This window comes from Saccopteryx bilineata, chromosome 4, assembly GCF_036850765.1.
Source record: "Saccopteryx bilineata isolate mSacBil1 chromosome 4, mSacBil1_pri_phased_curated, whole genome shotgun sequence".
In the NCBI taxonomy this organism is placed as follows: Eukaryota; Metazoa; Chordata; class Mammalia; order Chiroptera; family Emballonuridae; genus Saccopteryx; species Saccopteryx bilineata.
In genome coordinates this window covers 223,670,329-223,688,055 of record NC_089493.1, presented here as the reverse complement: position 1 = coordinate 223,688,055, position 17,727 = coordinate 223,670,329, and the positions used below count along the sequence as shown (strand labels likewise).

The 17,727-nt window shown below is 37.5% G+C and overlaps 1 protein-coding gene across 1 annotated transcript in view; it reads left to right on the top strand.

The window, feature by feature from the left end:
- Nucleotides 1–17,310, top strand: part of SPATA9 (spermatogenesis associated 9) — a 31,679-nt gene extending 14,369 nt beyond the window's left edge. Inside the window, exons 4-5 of the mRNA XM_066273855.1 lie at nucleotides 7,256–7,351; nucleotides 16,708–17,310. Of these exons, the coding sequence (XP_066129952.1) occupies nucleotides 7,256–7,351; nucleotides 16,708–16,986 (375 nt within the window). The 3' untranslated portion in view covers nucleotides 16,987–17,310. The remainder of the gene's footprint in view (nucleotides 1–7,255; nucleotides 7,352–16,707) is intronic.
- Nucleotides 17,311–17,727: the final 417 nt, after the last annotated feature.

Below are 17,727 nucleotides of genomic sequence, written 5' to 3'. Positions count from 1 at the left end.
ATGTGCTTTAAATTTCAAACATTATATTTATCACTTCTAGACCTTCTGTTTGGTATTCTCCCCCTTACCCCACCCCCATTTCTAATTCTTTTCTCAAAGTATCTTTTATGAGTTTATTTCTTTTTAAAAATCTCTATTTTAAACATACTTATTTATGATCTTTTTTTTTTTTTAAGATTTTTCCTTGAGATATTTGGGAGATGCTAATCTTCCTGACTATTGCGATCTATACTGTGTCTCACTCATAGTAGATGATTTCTTTTGGTGTTTTTAGTTTTATTTAACTGGAAGTTTTTCTTCAACGGGGTGTTTTTAAAAATATAAATTCTTTTTTTTCTGGGAACTATCCCTCTGGAGCAGGGGTCCCCAAACTACGGCCCGCGGGCCACATGCAGCCCCCTGAGGCCATTTATCCAGCCCCCACCGCACTTCCAGAAGGGGCACCTCTTTCATTGCTGGTCAGTGAGAGGAGCATAGTTCCCATTGAAATACTGGTCAGTTTGTTGATTTAAATTTACTTGTTCTTTATTTTAAATGTTATATTTGTTCCTGTTTTGTTTTTTTACTTTAAAATAAGATATGTGCAGTGTGCATAGGGATTTGTTCATAGTTTTTTTTTTATAGTCCGGCCCTCCAATGGTCTGAGGGACAGTGAACTGGCCCCCTGTGTAAAAAGTTTGGGGACCCCTGCTCTGGAGGGTTCTGCTAGTGCTCTGAGGATGTCAGCCTCTGTGGAGACCAGCTTCCCCACCTTCTTCCTGGACTGCTGGCTGCAGTTGCCCTACTTGCACTGAGACCACCCAGAGGCCTGTCCTCATCTCATGTGCATTATCTCATTCCCAGTCTCTAAGCTCAAGCCCTCGATCATCATTTCAGGGTCCAATAGTTTCTTCAGTTTCTGAGACATAGACACTTACTGCTCTAGCTTTTAGCTCCCTTTTTGTTTCTGGCACAAGGGTGTCCCTTCCTTCCTTCCAACTCACTTTTATATTAAATTTTTGGTGTATGACTTTATGTGGAATTTATAGGGTTTTTCTGTGTGTGGGGTTCCCCATTACCTCTGCCATGTTGCTGGAACCAGATGTCCTTTAGCTTTACTTTTTAGTATCTTTTACAAATTTTAATATAAGATGGTTGAATTTGTTTCTGGAAGTAAGTAAAGTATAATTCTACTTTTTCATTCATTCAACAAATATTTATTGAGAACTTGACATGTAAAATCACTAGTTTAGGTACTAGGAATTCGTAGATGTCCTGTCCTTGGCCTAAGAGTGGTGGGGATGATAGGCAGGCAAGCAGTGCTAGTAGAGTGTAGCAAGTACATCATCCAAGTGAGCCAAGTGCACTGTGTAAGCATCAACAGGGGCATCTCATTCCAAAGAGTAGTCATTGTAGGCTTTCCAGAAGGTGATACTGCCCTGAAAGTTGAAGTAGGAGAAATTAGCCTTGTAAAGAAGAATAATCATTCCCGGAGAACAGCGTATATTAAGATGCTGAAGCAAGAGAGAGCATGACTTGCTCAGGAAATGTAAGTAGCTGGAGTGAGATGGGGGGGGGGAGTCTTAGGTCAGAGGTTCTAGGGTCCTTGAAAGTAGCCATGAGGCAGAAGCCTTACTTCCGTAAGGTGCATTAGCTCAGGTGGAGAATCAGAATTGCCACTGAGCGGGAACTAAGTTGTAGCAAGAAGAAAAACAACATATCTCAAACCTGAAAGTCTCAGCGGTGACTAAAATAGAAGTATGAATAGTGAAGACAATGGCCTGGAAAGTCAAAGGAACAACAGAATAATATATGAGGTGTGGCGGGGGTCAATGCCTGGTCTGTGCACGGAGTGTGTCATGGTACCAGAGTGTGCTAGGAAGAAAGAGGCGGGGCACGGAGGCGATGTGGCAGCCCTGGGACGCTGCCTGGCTGACTTCCCAAAGCGACAGAGTTCAGCCTTCCCACTGTGAACTCCAACACAAATTCCTTCAAGAATCGTCAGGCCACCTGTGTTGAAGTGGAGCTTTGTGGTGTGGAGCTTTGGGATGTGCAGAAGTAAAAGGAGTGCAATGAGGAACTACTTTGCAAGGAGATGTGGCTTGTGGTGGATGCATGGCGGACACTACTTTCCATAGGAAAGTAAGAGGCCTGCTGACCAGTCTGTAGGTCTGTTCACAGGTCCTCTTCATGTGCTCTGTCTCATCACTGGCAAGAGCATGATGAACCTGGAGCACCTCCAGTGGCTCTACCCAAACTCTGCTGGATATTATGTAGCTGAGCCCACCAGTGAGGCAGATTACCTCCCTCAGGCACATGGAATAAAGAAATATTTTCATTAGGACACTGACTATAACTAGGAGAGTGTTTCAGCTCTTTGATGTGGTCTGAGATGAAGTATATATTGTAGGAAAGATCTCCTTGAGATAATTAGAGAACGGACATTATCACAGGACCTCCCTTAACAATCTACCCAGGCCTTTTTGGTTAATTATATTAGCTCTAGAGAAGGTCCTAGATATCTTCAAAGTTATATTCAAAGATTTTGTGTTAAATATGAATCACCCAAAGACCCAACTGATACAGGTGACCTGAAGGGCTTCTGTTGGCTTGTTTAACACAAGCACAGAGGGTTGGGGTCAGGAGGGTCCAGCTGGATATTTTGTTAAAAGAGACTTCCTTTGCACCTGACACTGTGGTGCTGAGTCAGGTTTCTACCCAAACCCTCCCTGGTTCTGCAGGGCTGAGATTGTAGGACTCTATCTGCTGGTTCTAGAAATGGCCTCAGGAATGGAAAACTGAGTGGAGAATATCCTAATGGTTTTCAACATCCTCAGTACCAGTACTTACAGAATGGTTGGTGCATCTGCTTAGCCTCATAAGCTGCCTGGCTGAGTGAAGCCTGCAGCTGCTCTAAGCTGCAGCAGTGACCTAGATAATCAGCTTGAATACTGACTTCAGCCAAGACACGTCAGTTCCCAGACATAGTTGTTGACTTTGGCAGGCCATGCAGGGCCACAGGACTGAGAGCACTTCCTGTGAGAGAATCTTCCATATAGTGGCATTAGAGATAACTGTATTTACTTTGTGCCGGCAAAGTGAAGAAAACAGCTTCTACAATGCCTGAGCCATAGGTGGATCCCAGTGACTCGTGGTTCCTTTTGCAGGATGGTCAGAGGCTTCTCTAAGTAAAGTTTACTACTTACCCTTAATCCTCCAAGACAGACTCCAGTTTGGGTTTAAACTGTAAACCTCACCTATATCAGGAACTTCTGTAGGTCCTTGGATGAGCTTGCCATGAGGCTATCTGGGGTGGTGTGATTCAAGACCTAGGATGATTCCTAGAACTACTGGAATCTTGAAGACATAATTCTCCAGTCTGGCCAAGAGGTTGGGACGTTTGAGCTTTTATAGGACCACCTGATTAAGAGCTTATTCGAGATCAGTACCCCATAGGACATTAATACTGGGATAAACAAAGTCGAAGAACTTTCTTGACAGTGTGTGGACTGCTAGTCTTCCCTCTGTTCATGGGTACTGTGGGTAGCTATGCAAAGACATGGTCGTGTTGCTTTCTCAATCTTACAGGAAGTGCTTTTTTCTGGGCCTTTTAACAGTGATCAGTACTTCCTGCAGTACTAAATTGTGAATCACTGAGCTAGTTTCCCCTTTACTCCCCTGATATCCCTCACCAAGGTGGTTTTGAACATAAACTAAGTTGGGCTTGGTAATTCTCTAACCTGCAGGTCATCTGTAAGTAGATCTTTATTTTCTAAATTACTTATAGTTTGCTTTTTTGTGATTTATCTCATTATAAGTGAAAATAAGATGAACACCATTCTTTATGAAATGAGGTGAGATTTAGTTAAAGATCGAAATGGTTTTAATGAGCTACTTTAATTTAAATATAAGAAAACATAAAATTAATATAACAAGGTTAAGATAAAACTTTTGAAATAGACCAGGACAATCTAAATAAAGCCTCCCATTTATCAAATTTCTCCTGTGTATTTATCTCAGTTTTTACCACACACTGTTCCTGCTCACAGCAAGCCAAAGATGACACAGGGCAGCTTATAATATGAAAAACATGTGTTGCAAGTGAGTCATAAAATTGAAAAATGACTACTTGCCAGTAGCCACATGAATTTTAGAGGAAATTGATTTTCTACTGGGATGATTTGTCACAGGCATAGCAAGTATTTATTAAAAGCATTAAAATGGTGAAAAAGTGCTGTTAGGCAATATACAGATTCATCATTCAGAAGCCTACATCTATCAAATACATAATTTATTTTGAAACTAATCAGTTTTAATTACTTTTAGGTGAAGGACAAAATCTGAAAAAGAAAGATGCAGTGAAAGAGAAACAGTAACTTCTTAGGCATGCAGACTCCCCTTATTTTATTTTATTGTATATGTATGGACTACTGATTATTGCATATGGACCTTCTACTTTCACTTATATGTTCACAAACATAACCTTCACTCTGCGGGAAAGCACTGTGCGGGATTATATCCGCTTCCCTTCCTGATGCCTGCATCTGCTCTCCACTAGCATCGCGTCTCCTTGTAGCCTCATAGTGGCACTCGTAGGTGTGCTATCATTTTGGTTCTTCTAACAAGAGGGAAACAGCAACAGCTGCTTTATTTCCTGGGAACTCTTTCCAGAAGCCAGGAATGCTGGGATCTTTTCCAGACTGACTTATAGGTAGAGGAGGCTAAAACCGGCCCTCCCTATCTCTCCCTGTATCTAGGAATTGGTGTGACCTCAAAAGTAGGAAATAAGAAGCCTTCCCCATGCTCCTACCCATCTCTTAGTTCCCAGGCTGGGTAGTGTCCTTGGCTTTAGCATTCCATAAATCTCTTAAGAGAGGAGAAGGGAAATTGTGATGGGCAGTTTTGTTTGTAATTCAGTAGTGGCAGCAGTAAGCAAAAACAGGATTTATTACAATAACAAATACTTAGAACAGGACCTGGGACATAGTACCATAAAAATGTTTGCTCATTGAAATGCTATCACATGTTCTTTGGAAGCACATTTTAAAAGACTGCACTATACCATGAGCAGATATCATTCTATCATTGTTTCAGTTTTTCAATGTTATAAATCACTTTTTAATGAACACATACATACTGTTCTTTCCAGTTTGTGTGCATTTTTGCTGTGCAATTACATGATTTGCTGCAGCCTAAACCTTTTGGGAGTTACTAAAGCCATCACGTGGCTTGGTTCTTACTTTAGAGGAGCATGGCTAACTCCACGTGCCATGGCACTGCTGGCTGGGAAGGGGACGGTTTTCTTAATGCCCTCATTTCATATCCTGCCCAAGGCAACAAAGGTGGCCTGTGAGAGTACAGTCCCCTTAAACTGGGTATATTATACTATTATATGTTAAGCAGGGATACCTTCTATTACCAGAAGCTTGAAAAACAACTGAGAGACAAATTCATTATTGGTGTAAATCTTCTCTAAATTTCAAAAAAAAGCATGTTGGATAAGAGCACAGAGCAGTTTCTGAAGCTTCACAATCATTTAAGGCAGAGGTCAGGAACCTATGGCTTGTGAGCCAGATGTGGCTCGTTTGATGGCTGCATCTGGCTGGCAGACAAATCTTTAATAAAAAAAATTAATAATGTTAAAAATATAAAACATTCTCATGTATTACAATCCATTCATTTCCTACCGCTCATGTTCATGGTTGCGGGTGGCTGGAGCCAATCATAGCTGTCCTCCGGGACAACACCAAATTTTTTTGGATAATGCGTAACGTGCACGGGTCATTTGTATGGCTCTCATGGAATTACATTTTATTTTATTTATTTATTTTTATTTTTATTTTTTACAGAGACAGATAGAGAGAGAGAGGGATAGACAGACAGGAATGGAGAGAGATGAGAAGCATCAATCATCAGTTTTTCATTGTGGCACTTTAGTTGTTCATTGATTGCTTTCTCATGTGCCTTGACCATGGGGCTGCAGCAGACTGAGTAACCCCTTGCTTAAGCCAGCGAACTTGAGTCCAAGCTGGTGAGCTTTTTGCTCAAACCAGATGAGCCCGCACTCAAGCTGGTGACCTCAGAATCTTGAACCTGGGTCCTCCGCGTCCCAGTCCGATGCTCTAGCCACTGCGCCACCACCTGGTCAGGTTGGAATTAGATTTTAAAATATGTGGCGTTTATAGCTCTCTCAGCCAAAAAGGTTCCCGACCCCTGATTTAAGGTTAAGGCTGGCCTTCGGTAGTCTCATGATTAACATTTCCAACCAGGTCATTACTCTCCAAGAAATGCTCAGCCTGACCAGGCGGTGGCGCAGTGGATAGAGCATCAGACTGGGATGCGGAAGGGCCCAGGTTTGAGACCCCGAGGTCGCCTGCTTGAGCACAGGCTCATCTGGCTTGAGCAAAAAGCTCACTAGCGCCTGACCTGTGGTGGCGCAGTGGATAAAGCGTCGACCTGGAAATGCTGGGGTCGCCGGTTCGAAACCCTGGGCTTGCCTGGTCAAGGCACATATGGGAGTTGATGCTTTCAGCTCCTCCCCCCTGTCTCTCTCTCCTCTCTCTCTCTCCCTCCCTCTCTTCTCTCTAAAATGAATAAATAAAATAAATAAATAAATAATAAATTAAAAAAAAAAATTAAAAAAAAAAATAGCTCACTAGCTTGGACCCAAGCTCGCTGGCTGGAGCAAGGGGTTACTCAGTCTACTAAAGTCCCATGGTCAAGGCACCTATGAGAAAGCAATCAATGAACTAAGGTGTCGCAACAAAAAACTGATGATTGATGCTTCTCCTCTCTCTCTGTTCCTGTCTGTCTCTATCTATCCCTCTCTCTCTCTCTCTCTCTGTCTCTGTAAAAAAAAAAAAAGAAATGCTCAGTATTTTGATTGCTGTTTGCCTAATTGAAAAAATGAATAATTTTGTAAAGGATGATTACATGAATTTGAACAAAGACTGGTTTCCTAACATGCACAGCAGCACCTCCTAGCAAGCACTTGGTGAATGTAAAACAGTTAAATTTATATATTGGAAATGCAAGATTTTAAATTTTATTTTATTATAGATGCCAAGGTTTTGGTGAGCAAAAGAGACTATTTTCTTATAAAAGGAGAAAAATAAACTAATATATTTTAGAATATGAAAAAATCCAGATAGATCTAAAGTAGATGACTTTCTTTGGAAAAAATATTTAAGTTCTAAATTTTCAATAACATTGTAAAACTTAACATTGTAACATTGAAAACTTGTTTTAATAAGAAAATTATCTTCTGTTTTTGCAGGTCAAAAAGAGTTCTTTGTTTGATATCATTTCCTTTCCAGCAAAGACTGCTTTAACTAGCATAATATATGCTTCATATGCAGCACTAATTTATTTGGTAAGAAAATTATTAGAATCTAGAAATATACTTATTTCATGTAATGATAAAGGTATACTGTACATTCTAGTCTTAAACCAAAATACTATTCCCTTGTTATATAAAATAATTTTACATTAAAAATTTAGTATTTCAATCCACCAAAAACTAATTTGCTTAAATAACTAAATTTATTTTATTTTTAAAGAGTTTATTCCCACTTGGAGAAACTACTGTGGTTTAGCTCTCATTTAGCTGCAGCTGTTTTGTGTCAGCCATTGTGGCATGCTTGGCTAAAATTCGGTATTTCATCATTTAAGTCTGTGATTTGGGAGAAAATAAACATTTGTGTATTTTGAATTATTGGTGCTATAAATTAAAAGTATATTTTGAATTACAAGTGCTATAATTCAAAAGTGTCCCTCGAAAAACATGACAAAATGTAAAAGATTTTATAAATTATAAGGGATTATTTCTTTGAATATATTGCCATTTATACTTACCTTTAAATTTAATTATATATATATATAATATACAAAGAGGAAACTACACAGCTTGATGAATTATCACAAAATCTATCAACCTATGTACCACACAGACAAGAAACAAAATATTACTATCATTCTATAAGTGTCTTTCTTGACCTCCTCATAATTACTAACCTCTTATATAAAGGCTACTACTATTTAGACTTCTAATACCATAGATATTTTTGTTTGAATTATATATAAATAATATATATATATTCTTTTGTATTTGCCCTTTTTTTCACTCAACACTATCATTGTAAGATTCATTTGATGCTAATAGTAATTTGATTTTCATTGCTGTGTAGTATTCCATTAATTGACTCTGTCACTATCCATTCTACTGTTAAACATTTGGGTTAGTTACAGTTTTGGCTATTGTGAATAAGGTACAATGAATATTCTTGTACCTATGTGTTGGTGAAATTGCTGGACCACAGATTACGTGCATGTTCATCCCTAGTAGATGTTGCCAGATGTTTTACCAAAATGATTTTTACATTTCATCTCAGGAGATTATACGAATCCCAGTTGCTTGACATCATCACTAACACTTGGTATTTTCAATCTTTTCCATTTTTGCCATTCTTATGGATATGTAGTATTATCACATTGCTGTTTTAATTTATAGTTCCTTGGTTATTAATGAGATTGAGTACTTTTTTATACATTCATTGGATATTTGGATATCCTTTTTTGTATATCTTCTTATTTTTATATTGGGAGTTGTCCATCCTTTTATTATTGATTTGTGCTTTTAAAATATATGAGGGAGGCAAAAGTAGGCTTACAGTTGTATGTGAAACACAGTTTATTTTTTTATTAAATTTTTAAATTTATTATGTTAACATGGATTCAAGTGTCCCACTCAATATAACTCCCTCACCCCCGCCCCATGTCCCCCATTACTCCCCCATTCTCATATTATTGATATTATTTCTGTATTATTTTCCATACGAACAAGTGTGAACCTACTTTTGCCCAACCCTGCATTCTAGGAACATGCCCTCTTTTGGTTACATATGAATAAATTCATTTTATTCTATGAGTTGTCTTTTTCGCTATTATCAGGTCTTTTCACACAGAAGTTCTTAATTTTAATGTAATCCAGTTTATAAGTTTTTCCTTTATGTTAAGAGCTTTATATATCTTAATTAGGGAATTTTGACCGACATCCAAGGTTATGAAACTCTTCTGATGTACTCTAGGAGCTTTATTATTTTACCTTTCACTTTTATGTTTATAATACACTTGGAATTGGTGTGAGGGAAATCTTAATTTTTCCTACATGGGTATCCAATTGAAGCAACTCAATTTATTAATGAAAATCACATCCTTTTCCTATTTCCCAAGAACACTTCTTTTGTCATAAATCAAGTGTCCTTATATATGTAGGTCTGTCCATAGACTCTGTCTTCTCTACAGTTGATCTATTTGTCTATTCTTATACCAATTCAACACTGTTATTTAGAGAAACTTAGTAAGTCTCGATAAGTGGTAGAATAAGTCCTCCTAATCTGTGACCATAGTATATTCTTCTATTTATTTAGGTCTTCTTTAATATCTCTTCATTTTTATCTGTTTTTTTCTTAGATGTCTTGCACATATTTTGTATTTTTTGATCATATCGAAACATACAATAATAAAGACTAAATTTTCCTATAATCTATAGATTAAATGCAGTCTCAATTCAAATCTGAGCGGTGTAAATTGACTAGTTTATTCTAAAATTCATAGGGAAATGCAAGGGGTCAAGAATATCCAAGACATCCTGAAAACAGTAAAAGACCTTACTTTTAAACACATATACAATTTTTTTTAAAAAAACTGAGTTTATCATATAGATATTTTGAAAGTGTTTTAAATTTTTGAGATGTGCTAAATATCTTAAATGTGAACTTTATACAAAACTGACATTCAACTGAGCTAGAATGCAAATATACTGCAAAAAATAAGCAGGGTGAAATGGCTATGTTTAAACAAACAAAACAAAATAAAAAACCCTAGCCTAAAACCAAAATTAAACTCTAATTTCTCAAAGGCTTTTGAAATCATCTCACATGATTTATCATGCTATCAACTTTTTAAGTAGTTAATAGAAGCAATTTTTGGCTATCTGATAATTGGCCATATATGCATCCAAGCCAGGTCTAGGAGTGTCAGGTCTGGAATTATGATTCTGAAAGCAAATAGCATGTAAGTGGAAGTTAATACTTGAGTGGAACCATGCCAGGTGGAAAGAGTGGAAAGTTGACAGAATTGTGAAGAACAGCAACATTTAAGACGAGCTAAGAAGAAATTCATGAAGATAAAGAAGCAGTAATCAGCAAATTAGGAAGAGAATCAGGAAGAAATGGTGTCAAGGATATAGATACTCAGGAAGTTGAAGGTGGTGTAAAAATAAGCATAAAAAGTCAAGTAAAGTGAAAACTTTAAGTTTCTATTAGACCTAGTAGTAATGATGTTGGAGTTAATGATCTTGAGAACTACTTCAGTGGTGTGATGGGATATGACAGAAATAAGCAGGCTTTGGAGTCACAAGGTGATAAATAGAAAACATGAATGTAGATTCTTGGTTGATCATAAAACAGTGTGTAGCAGTCAAGAGGGAAACAGGATCCCAGGGATTTTTAATTTCTAAATTGTTGGATGGAAGATACTTGCACTTGTCATAGGCAGTAGGGGAAGAGCAAGTCAAGAATGAGTGGCTGAAGAGGCAGGCAATAACTGATAGGGAAGATGACGGAGTATCGGTGGAAAGCACAGACAGACAGATAGTGACCTTGACCAAGACCTTTCATTTTCTAAAACTGGGACAGAAGTGGTTAGAATGGGCACTGATAAAATTTTGTAGGTGAGGGAAGAAGAAATGTATCAAATAGGAGAGTTTCCCATCCATTTTTCACAGCATGGCATTCATAGAAAATGATCTGATTTGGGATAAATGCATGAAGCTGTGTGCAGCTGGAAGTGCTACATCTCAGGTTTTATAGTTCTAGATTTGGGTATACTGAGGTGCAAGGAACAAAAAATACCCAACAGTGCCTTTATCAATACAGACACCTAAATATCCCTCTTAATCAGATGTCTGGAGTTAGGCTGCAGTTCTTAGGTTTGTACAAGTAGATCTACAATGTTATTATGAACCTTTTCTATCTCTCTCTTCTGTTCTCCTGTTTGTTCTTTTTAGTACTTAAATTTGTTCAGGTATTCCATCCATATTAGGGTCCAAAGGAGGAAGGAGCAGATAGGTATAAGCGAAGACAAGAAAATCCTTTTTATTTTATTTGTGACAAAGAGAGAGAGAGACAGATAGGGACAGACAGAAAGGGAGAGAGATGAGAAGCATCAATTCTTTGTTGCGGCACCTTAGTTGTTCATTGATTGCTTTCTCATATGTGCCTTGACAAAAGGGGGGCCTATAGCAGAGTGAGTGACCCCTTGCTCAAGCCATTGACCTTGGGCTTCAAGCCAGCAACCTTTGGGCTGAAGCCAGCGACCATAGGGTCTTGTCTATGATCCCACGCCCAAGCCAGCGACCTAACACTCAAACTGGTGAGCCTGCCCTCAAGCCAGCAACCTCGGGGTTTCAATCCTGGGTCCTCCACGTTCCAGTCTAACACTCTATGCACTGCGCCACCTCCTGGTAAGGCTAATCCTTTTTATATAGGAGGAAAAACTTCCAAATATCCTTCCTGACCTCATGCCAGCACACATATTTTGTTTCTTTGGCCAGAACAGGGTCACATGGCCACACACTGACCTCAGGGAGGTTAAGGAAAGCATCTAATGTTTACCCATTCTATAGTGGGAGGCAGGCAAGAAAGGAGGCAGCAGGTCAAGAGGAAATCAAGGCTTTTCAAACTGAGGCCCTAAGTCCTTTGTTACTCTCTGAAAATCTTCCAAGTGTTTATAACCAATTATAGTGGTACCTTGACACACGAGCACTTTAAATCATGAGCAATTTGAGAGTAGTCACTCACAGAGTTTTTTGCTTTAAGTCACAAACAGATACATGAATCACGAGCTTCCGGCACCCTCCACTAGATGGCCTGCTGAATGTTCTGAAAGGGAGGCAGAAACAAACTTCATGAAAAGGTTTTGTGGAAATGGCTTCTAAATGAAAGCAAGGAAAGTGTGGTGAAAAAGCCAAAAGTCAGTGAAAAAAATGATGATTAAGCAAAGTAAAAAAAACAGCAATAAGTTTAGCAATATATTTACATATCATACATAGTATGTAAGTTAAATTTTGCAATCAGATGTAGTGTTAAGTGCATAGGGAGTAAGTTATGTTAAGTGATAGCACACAAAATGAAGACCTCCTCCGCCAGTCTCCTCCCCCTCCGCTTGCATCTTCACCTGACCTTGAAGGTAAATACACTTCATAAACCAGTTTATTTCTTTCATTCTCTTATTAATTGTATGTATATACATATATATATATATTTATTTGTAAAGTACATTTTATTTAAAAGTATATAAAACAAAATATTCGTGTGGTTTTTTGGGGGCCAGAATGGATTAACTGCATTCCCACTAGTTTAAATGGGGAAATTTGATTTGACACACAAGCAAATTGAGTCACAAGCTCAGCCATGAAACGAATTAAACTCGTGTCTCAAGGTACCACTGTATATCACTTGTAGGCATCACTGGTAAAATAAACTAGTCTAGGTCTTCTCATATTTCATGGATTTTATTATTGTTGCTCACCTTAAATACTTGGCATCATCTTCATCATTAGTAAACTTACAGAATAAGTTTAATGGATACAGTTCTCAGTGAGTCTCAGTTTTTGAATATTTTTTTTCTGTTTTAACATTTTCTTAAAAGTATTAAATGGCTTTTTGGTTTTTTTTTTTAGGGAAAGTGGATCACATGTTTGTTTAGAAATCATTGATCTACTAGCTTACTAAATTCTTACCAAAATGTTTATGCTCTTCCAGTTGTACACACAGGTATAAGCAAAGCCCACAGGGTAAAAAAGCAAAAATAAAACCTACTGTGAGGTATTAACACATTGGGGACACATTTCATCTCTCAGAAATTTTCATTTAATTAAATCAAAATAAAAGAAATATTTTATTTAATTAAATCAGAAAAAATATAAAACATCTAATGAATTGAGAAAAAAGATGTAAAGCATGTTTTCATTGAGTCACATTAGGTTTCAATTTTCAATCTTTAAAGAACTAGAAAAAGAAGAACAAAGACAACCCAAAACCAGCCAAAGAAAGACAATAATAAAAATCAGAGCAGAAATAAATGAAACAGAGAACAGAAAAACTATAGAAAAAATTAATAGAACAAGGAGCTGGTTCTTTGAAAAGATCAACAAAATTGACAAACCCTTGGCAAGACTCACCAAAGAAAAACAAGAAAGGACCCATATAAACAAAATCCAAAATGAAAGAGAAATCACCACAGACATCATAGATATACAAAGAATTATTGTAGAATACTACAAAAAACTATATGGCACCAAATTCAACAATCTAGAAGAAATGGATAAATTCCTAGAACAATACAACCTTCCTAGACTGAGTCATGAAGAAGCAGAAAGCCTAAACAGGCCTATTAGTAGAGAAGAAATAGAAAAAACCATTAAAAACCTCTCCCCAAATAAAAGTCCAGCCCAGACGGCTATACGAGTGAATTCTATCAAACATTCAAAGAAGACTTGGTTCCTATTCTACTCAGTCTTCCAAAAAATTGAAGAAGAAGCAATACTTCCAAATACATTTTTTGAGGCCAACATAACCCTCATACCAAAACCTGGCAAGGATGGCAGAAAAAAAGAAAACTACAGACCAATATCTTTAATGAATACAGATGCTAAAATACTAAACAAAATACTGAAAAATCGAATACAACAACATATTACAAAAATAATACATCATGATCAAGTGGGATTAATCCCAAGAATCTCAAGGATGGTTCAACATATGTAAAATGGTTAACGTAATACACCATATCAACAAAACAAAGAACAAAAACCACATGATCTTATGAATAGATGCAGAAAAGGCATTCAATAAAATACAACACAGTTTTATGTTTGAGCCAGTCAACAAAATGGGTATAGAAGGAAAATATCTCAACATGATAAAGGCCATATATGATAAAACATCAGCTAACATATTAAATGGCAGAAAACTGAGGACTTTCCCCTTTAAATCAGGAACAAGACAGGGTTGTCCACTCTCTCCACTCTTATTTAATGTGGTGCCAGAAGTTCTGGCCAGAGCAATAAGTCAAGAGAAAGAAATAAAAGGCATCCATATCGGAAAAGAAGTAAAGGTATCACTTTTTGCCAATGATATGATCCTATACATCAAAAACCCCAGACTCCACAAAAAGATTACTAGAAACAATAAACCAATACAGTAAAGTTGCAGGATACAAAATTAATATACAAAAGTCCATAGCCTTTCTATATGCCAACAATGAAACATTAGAAAATGAACTCAAAAAACTAATCCCCTTCACGATTGCAACAAAAAAAATAAAATAGGCCCTGGCTGGTTGGCTCAGTGGTAGAGCGTCGGCCTGGCGTGCAGAAGTCCCGGGTTCGATTCCCGGCCAGGGCACACAGGAGAAGCGCCCATCTGCTTCTCCACCCTTTCCCCCCTCCTTCCTCTCTGTCTCTCTCTTCCCCTCCCGCAGCCAAGGCTCCATTGGAGCGAGGATGTCCCGGGCACTGGGGATGGCTCCTTGGCCTCTGCCCCAGGCGCTCGAGTGGCTCTGGTTGCAACAGAGCGACGCCCCGGAGGGGCAGAGCATTGCCCCCTGGTGGGCAGAGCGTCGCCCCCTGGTGGGTGTGCCGGGTGGAGCCTGGTCGGGCGCATGCGGGAGTCTGTCTGACTGTCTCTCCCGGTTTCTAGCTCCAGAAAAATACAAAATAAAATAAAATAAAATACCTAGGAATAAACATAACAAAGAATGTAAAGGACGTATATAACAAAAACTACAAAGCATTGTTAAGGGAAATCGAAAAGATAAAATGAAATGGAAAAACATTCCTTGTTCTTGGATAGAAAGAATAAATATAAACAAAATGGCCATATTACCCAAAGCAATATACAAATTTAATGCAATTCCCATCAAAATTCCAATGACATTTTTTAAAGAAATGGAACAAAAAATCATCAGGTTTATATGGAACTATAAAAAAACCCGAATAGTCAAAGCAATCCTATGGAAAAAGAATGAAGCTTGGGGCATTACAATACCTGACTTCAAACTATATTATAGAGCTACGACAATCAAAACAGCATGGTATTGGCAGAAAAAATAGACACTCAGACAAATGGAACAGAATAGAAAGCCCAGAAATAAAACCACATATATATGGTCAAGTAATTTTCGATAAAGGAGCCAACAACACACAATGGAGAAAAGAAAGCCTCTTCAATAAATGGTGCTGGGAAAACTGGAAAGCCACATGCAAAAGAATGAAACTTGACTACAGTTTGTCCCCTTGTACTAAAATTAATTCAAAAGGGATCAAAGACCTAAATATAAGACCTGAAACAATAAAGTACATAGAAGAAGACATAGGTACTAAACTCATCGACCTTGGTTTTAAAGAGCATTTTATGAATTTGACTCCAAAGGCAAGAGAAGTTAAGGCAAAAATAAATGAATGGACTACATCAGACTAAAAAGTTTTTGCTCAGCAAGAGAAACTGACAACAAAATAAACAGACAGCCAACTAAATGGGAAATGATATTTTCAAACAACAGCTCAGATAAGGGCCTAATATCCAGAATATACAAAGAATTCATAAAACTCAACAACAAACAAACAATCCAATAAAAAAATGGGAAGAGGACATGAACAGACACTTCTCCCAGGAAGAAATACAAATGGCCAACAGATATATGAAAAGATGCTCATCTTCATTAGTTATTAGAGAAATGCAAATCGAAAGTACAATGAGATACCACTTCACACTTGTTAGATTAGCTATTATCAACAAGACAGGTAATAGCAAATGTCGGAGAGGCTGTGGAGAAAAAGGAACCCTCATTCACTGTTGGTGGGAATGTAAAGTAGTACAACCATTATGGAAGAAAGTATGGTGGTTCCTCAAAAAAACTGAAAATAGAACTACCTTATGACCCAGCAATCCCTCTACTGGGTATATACCCCAAAAACTCAGAAACATTGATACGTAAAGACACATGCAGCCCCATGTTCATTGCAGCATTGTTCACAGTGGCCAAGACATGGAAACAACCAAAAAGCCCTTCAATAGATGACTGGATAAAGAAGATGTGGCACATATACACTATGGAATACTACTCAGCCATAAGAAATGATGACATTGGATCATTTACAACAAAATGGTGGGATCTTGATAACATTATACAGAGTGAAATAAGTAAATCATAAAAAACTAAGAACTGCATGATTCCATACATAGGTGGGACATAAAAGTGAGACTAAGAGACATGGACAAGAGTGTGGTGGTTGGGGGGGGGGGGGAGAGGGAGGGAGAGGAAAGGGGGAGGGGAAGGGGCACAAAGAAAACTAGATAGAAGGTGATGGAGGACATTCTGACTTTGGGTGATGGGTATGCAACATAATTGAATGACAAGATAACCTGGAGATGTTTTCTTTGAACATATGTACCCTGAATTATTGATGTCACCCCATGAAAATAAAAATTTATTTTAAAAAATCAATCTTTGATATTTATCATGTGCCAGGGGCCCCTGAAAGGAAGTGCTTCTTTATTAGAATACGTAGATTGATGACTTTATATTAAACAATGGATTGGACTTTCTATCTACAAGTTTAGTAGCTTAAAAAGAAACTTTACCTTTCTTTTTTATTATTATTAGACAGTCTGCGTTAATGCTGTTCTGGAGAAGGTAAAGGAAATTTTCCAAGAAGAGGAATCCATAAGGCAAGACAGAGAGGAGAGCGAGAATCTTAAAAAAGCCTTTTCTGAGCCTGTGCTTTCTGAGCTTATGTTTCCTGAAGGTGAAATCAAAGCAAAACCTTACAGGTCGTTACCGGAGAAGCCAGACAGTATTTCAGCTGTTCCTGCTAATAAGCTGGATAATAAGATCCAGGTTTTACATTCTGTGTTTGACCAATCAACTGAAATAAATGAATAAGCAAATCTGAACATAACTATTACTGAACTTATGAGTTATCTAATAACATTTCACCTGACAAAACTAGAAAACTAGTTTTCATATATTGACTGCTCTGCTGTTAAAAAAGGGTGAGGAAAAATGACTAAAATATTACTCAAGTATAGTATTTAAATGGTAGAGAAAATGAGTCTTGATGTAGAATATATGTCTGACTACCTGATATTTTTTAATGAACAAGAAAATGTACCCTTTGGTGGGGTAGACTTTATGCTGTGAACTATATTTATAATATAGCTGTAGCTGTATTTATAATACATTTATGTTATGTTTTTATTAAAGACTTGTTTTGAATATCTTTCTAATTATTTTTCTGGGAGAAAAACCTTCTCTATCAAAATGCTATAAATATTTTCAGAGATTTTTTTCAAATGATATTTGTTTTCTGCCTATATGCTGCACAGTTTGAGTCTGCCTATTATCCCTTCTTTTATAACTCATCTGTAGAGTATGAAGGCTTGGCAATAAATAGATGTCATAAATTTATAAAACAGAATATTTACAAATCTGATGAGAAGATTTCTGTATAAAGGACAGGACATGATATTTTTTATTTCCAGATTTAGAGTAATCCATCTAAAACCAGAAGTCAAGTCCATATTGCTCACGGTGGCACTGGCTCCTGAGGGGAAAGGCGTCTGCAGCTGGCCCTGTAAAACAGATCCGGGGCTTTGCCTGCAGGGGGTGCTTTGGTTTCTTCCA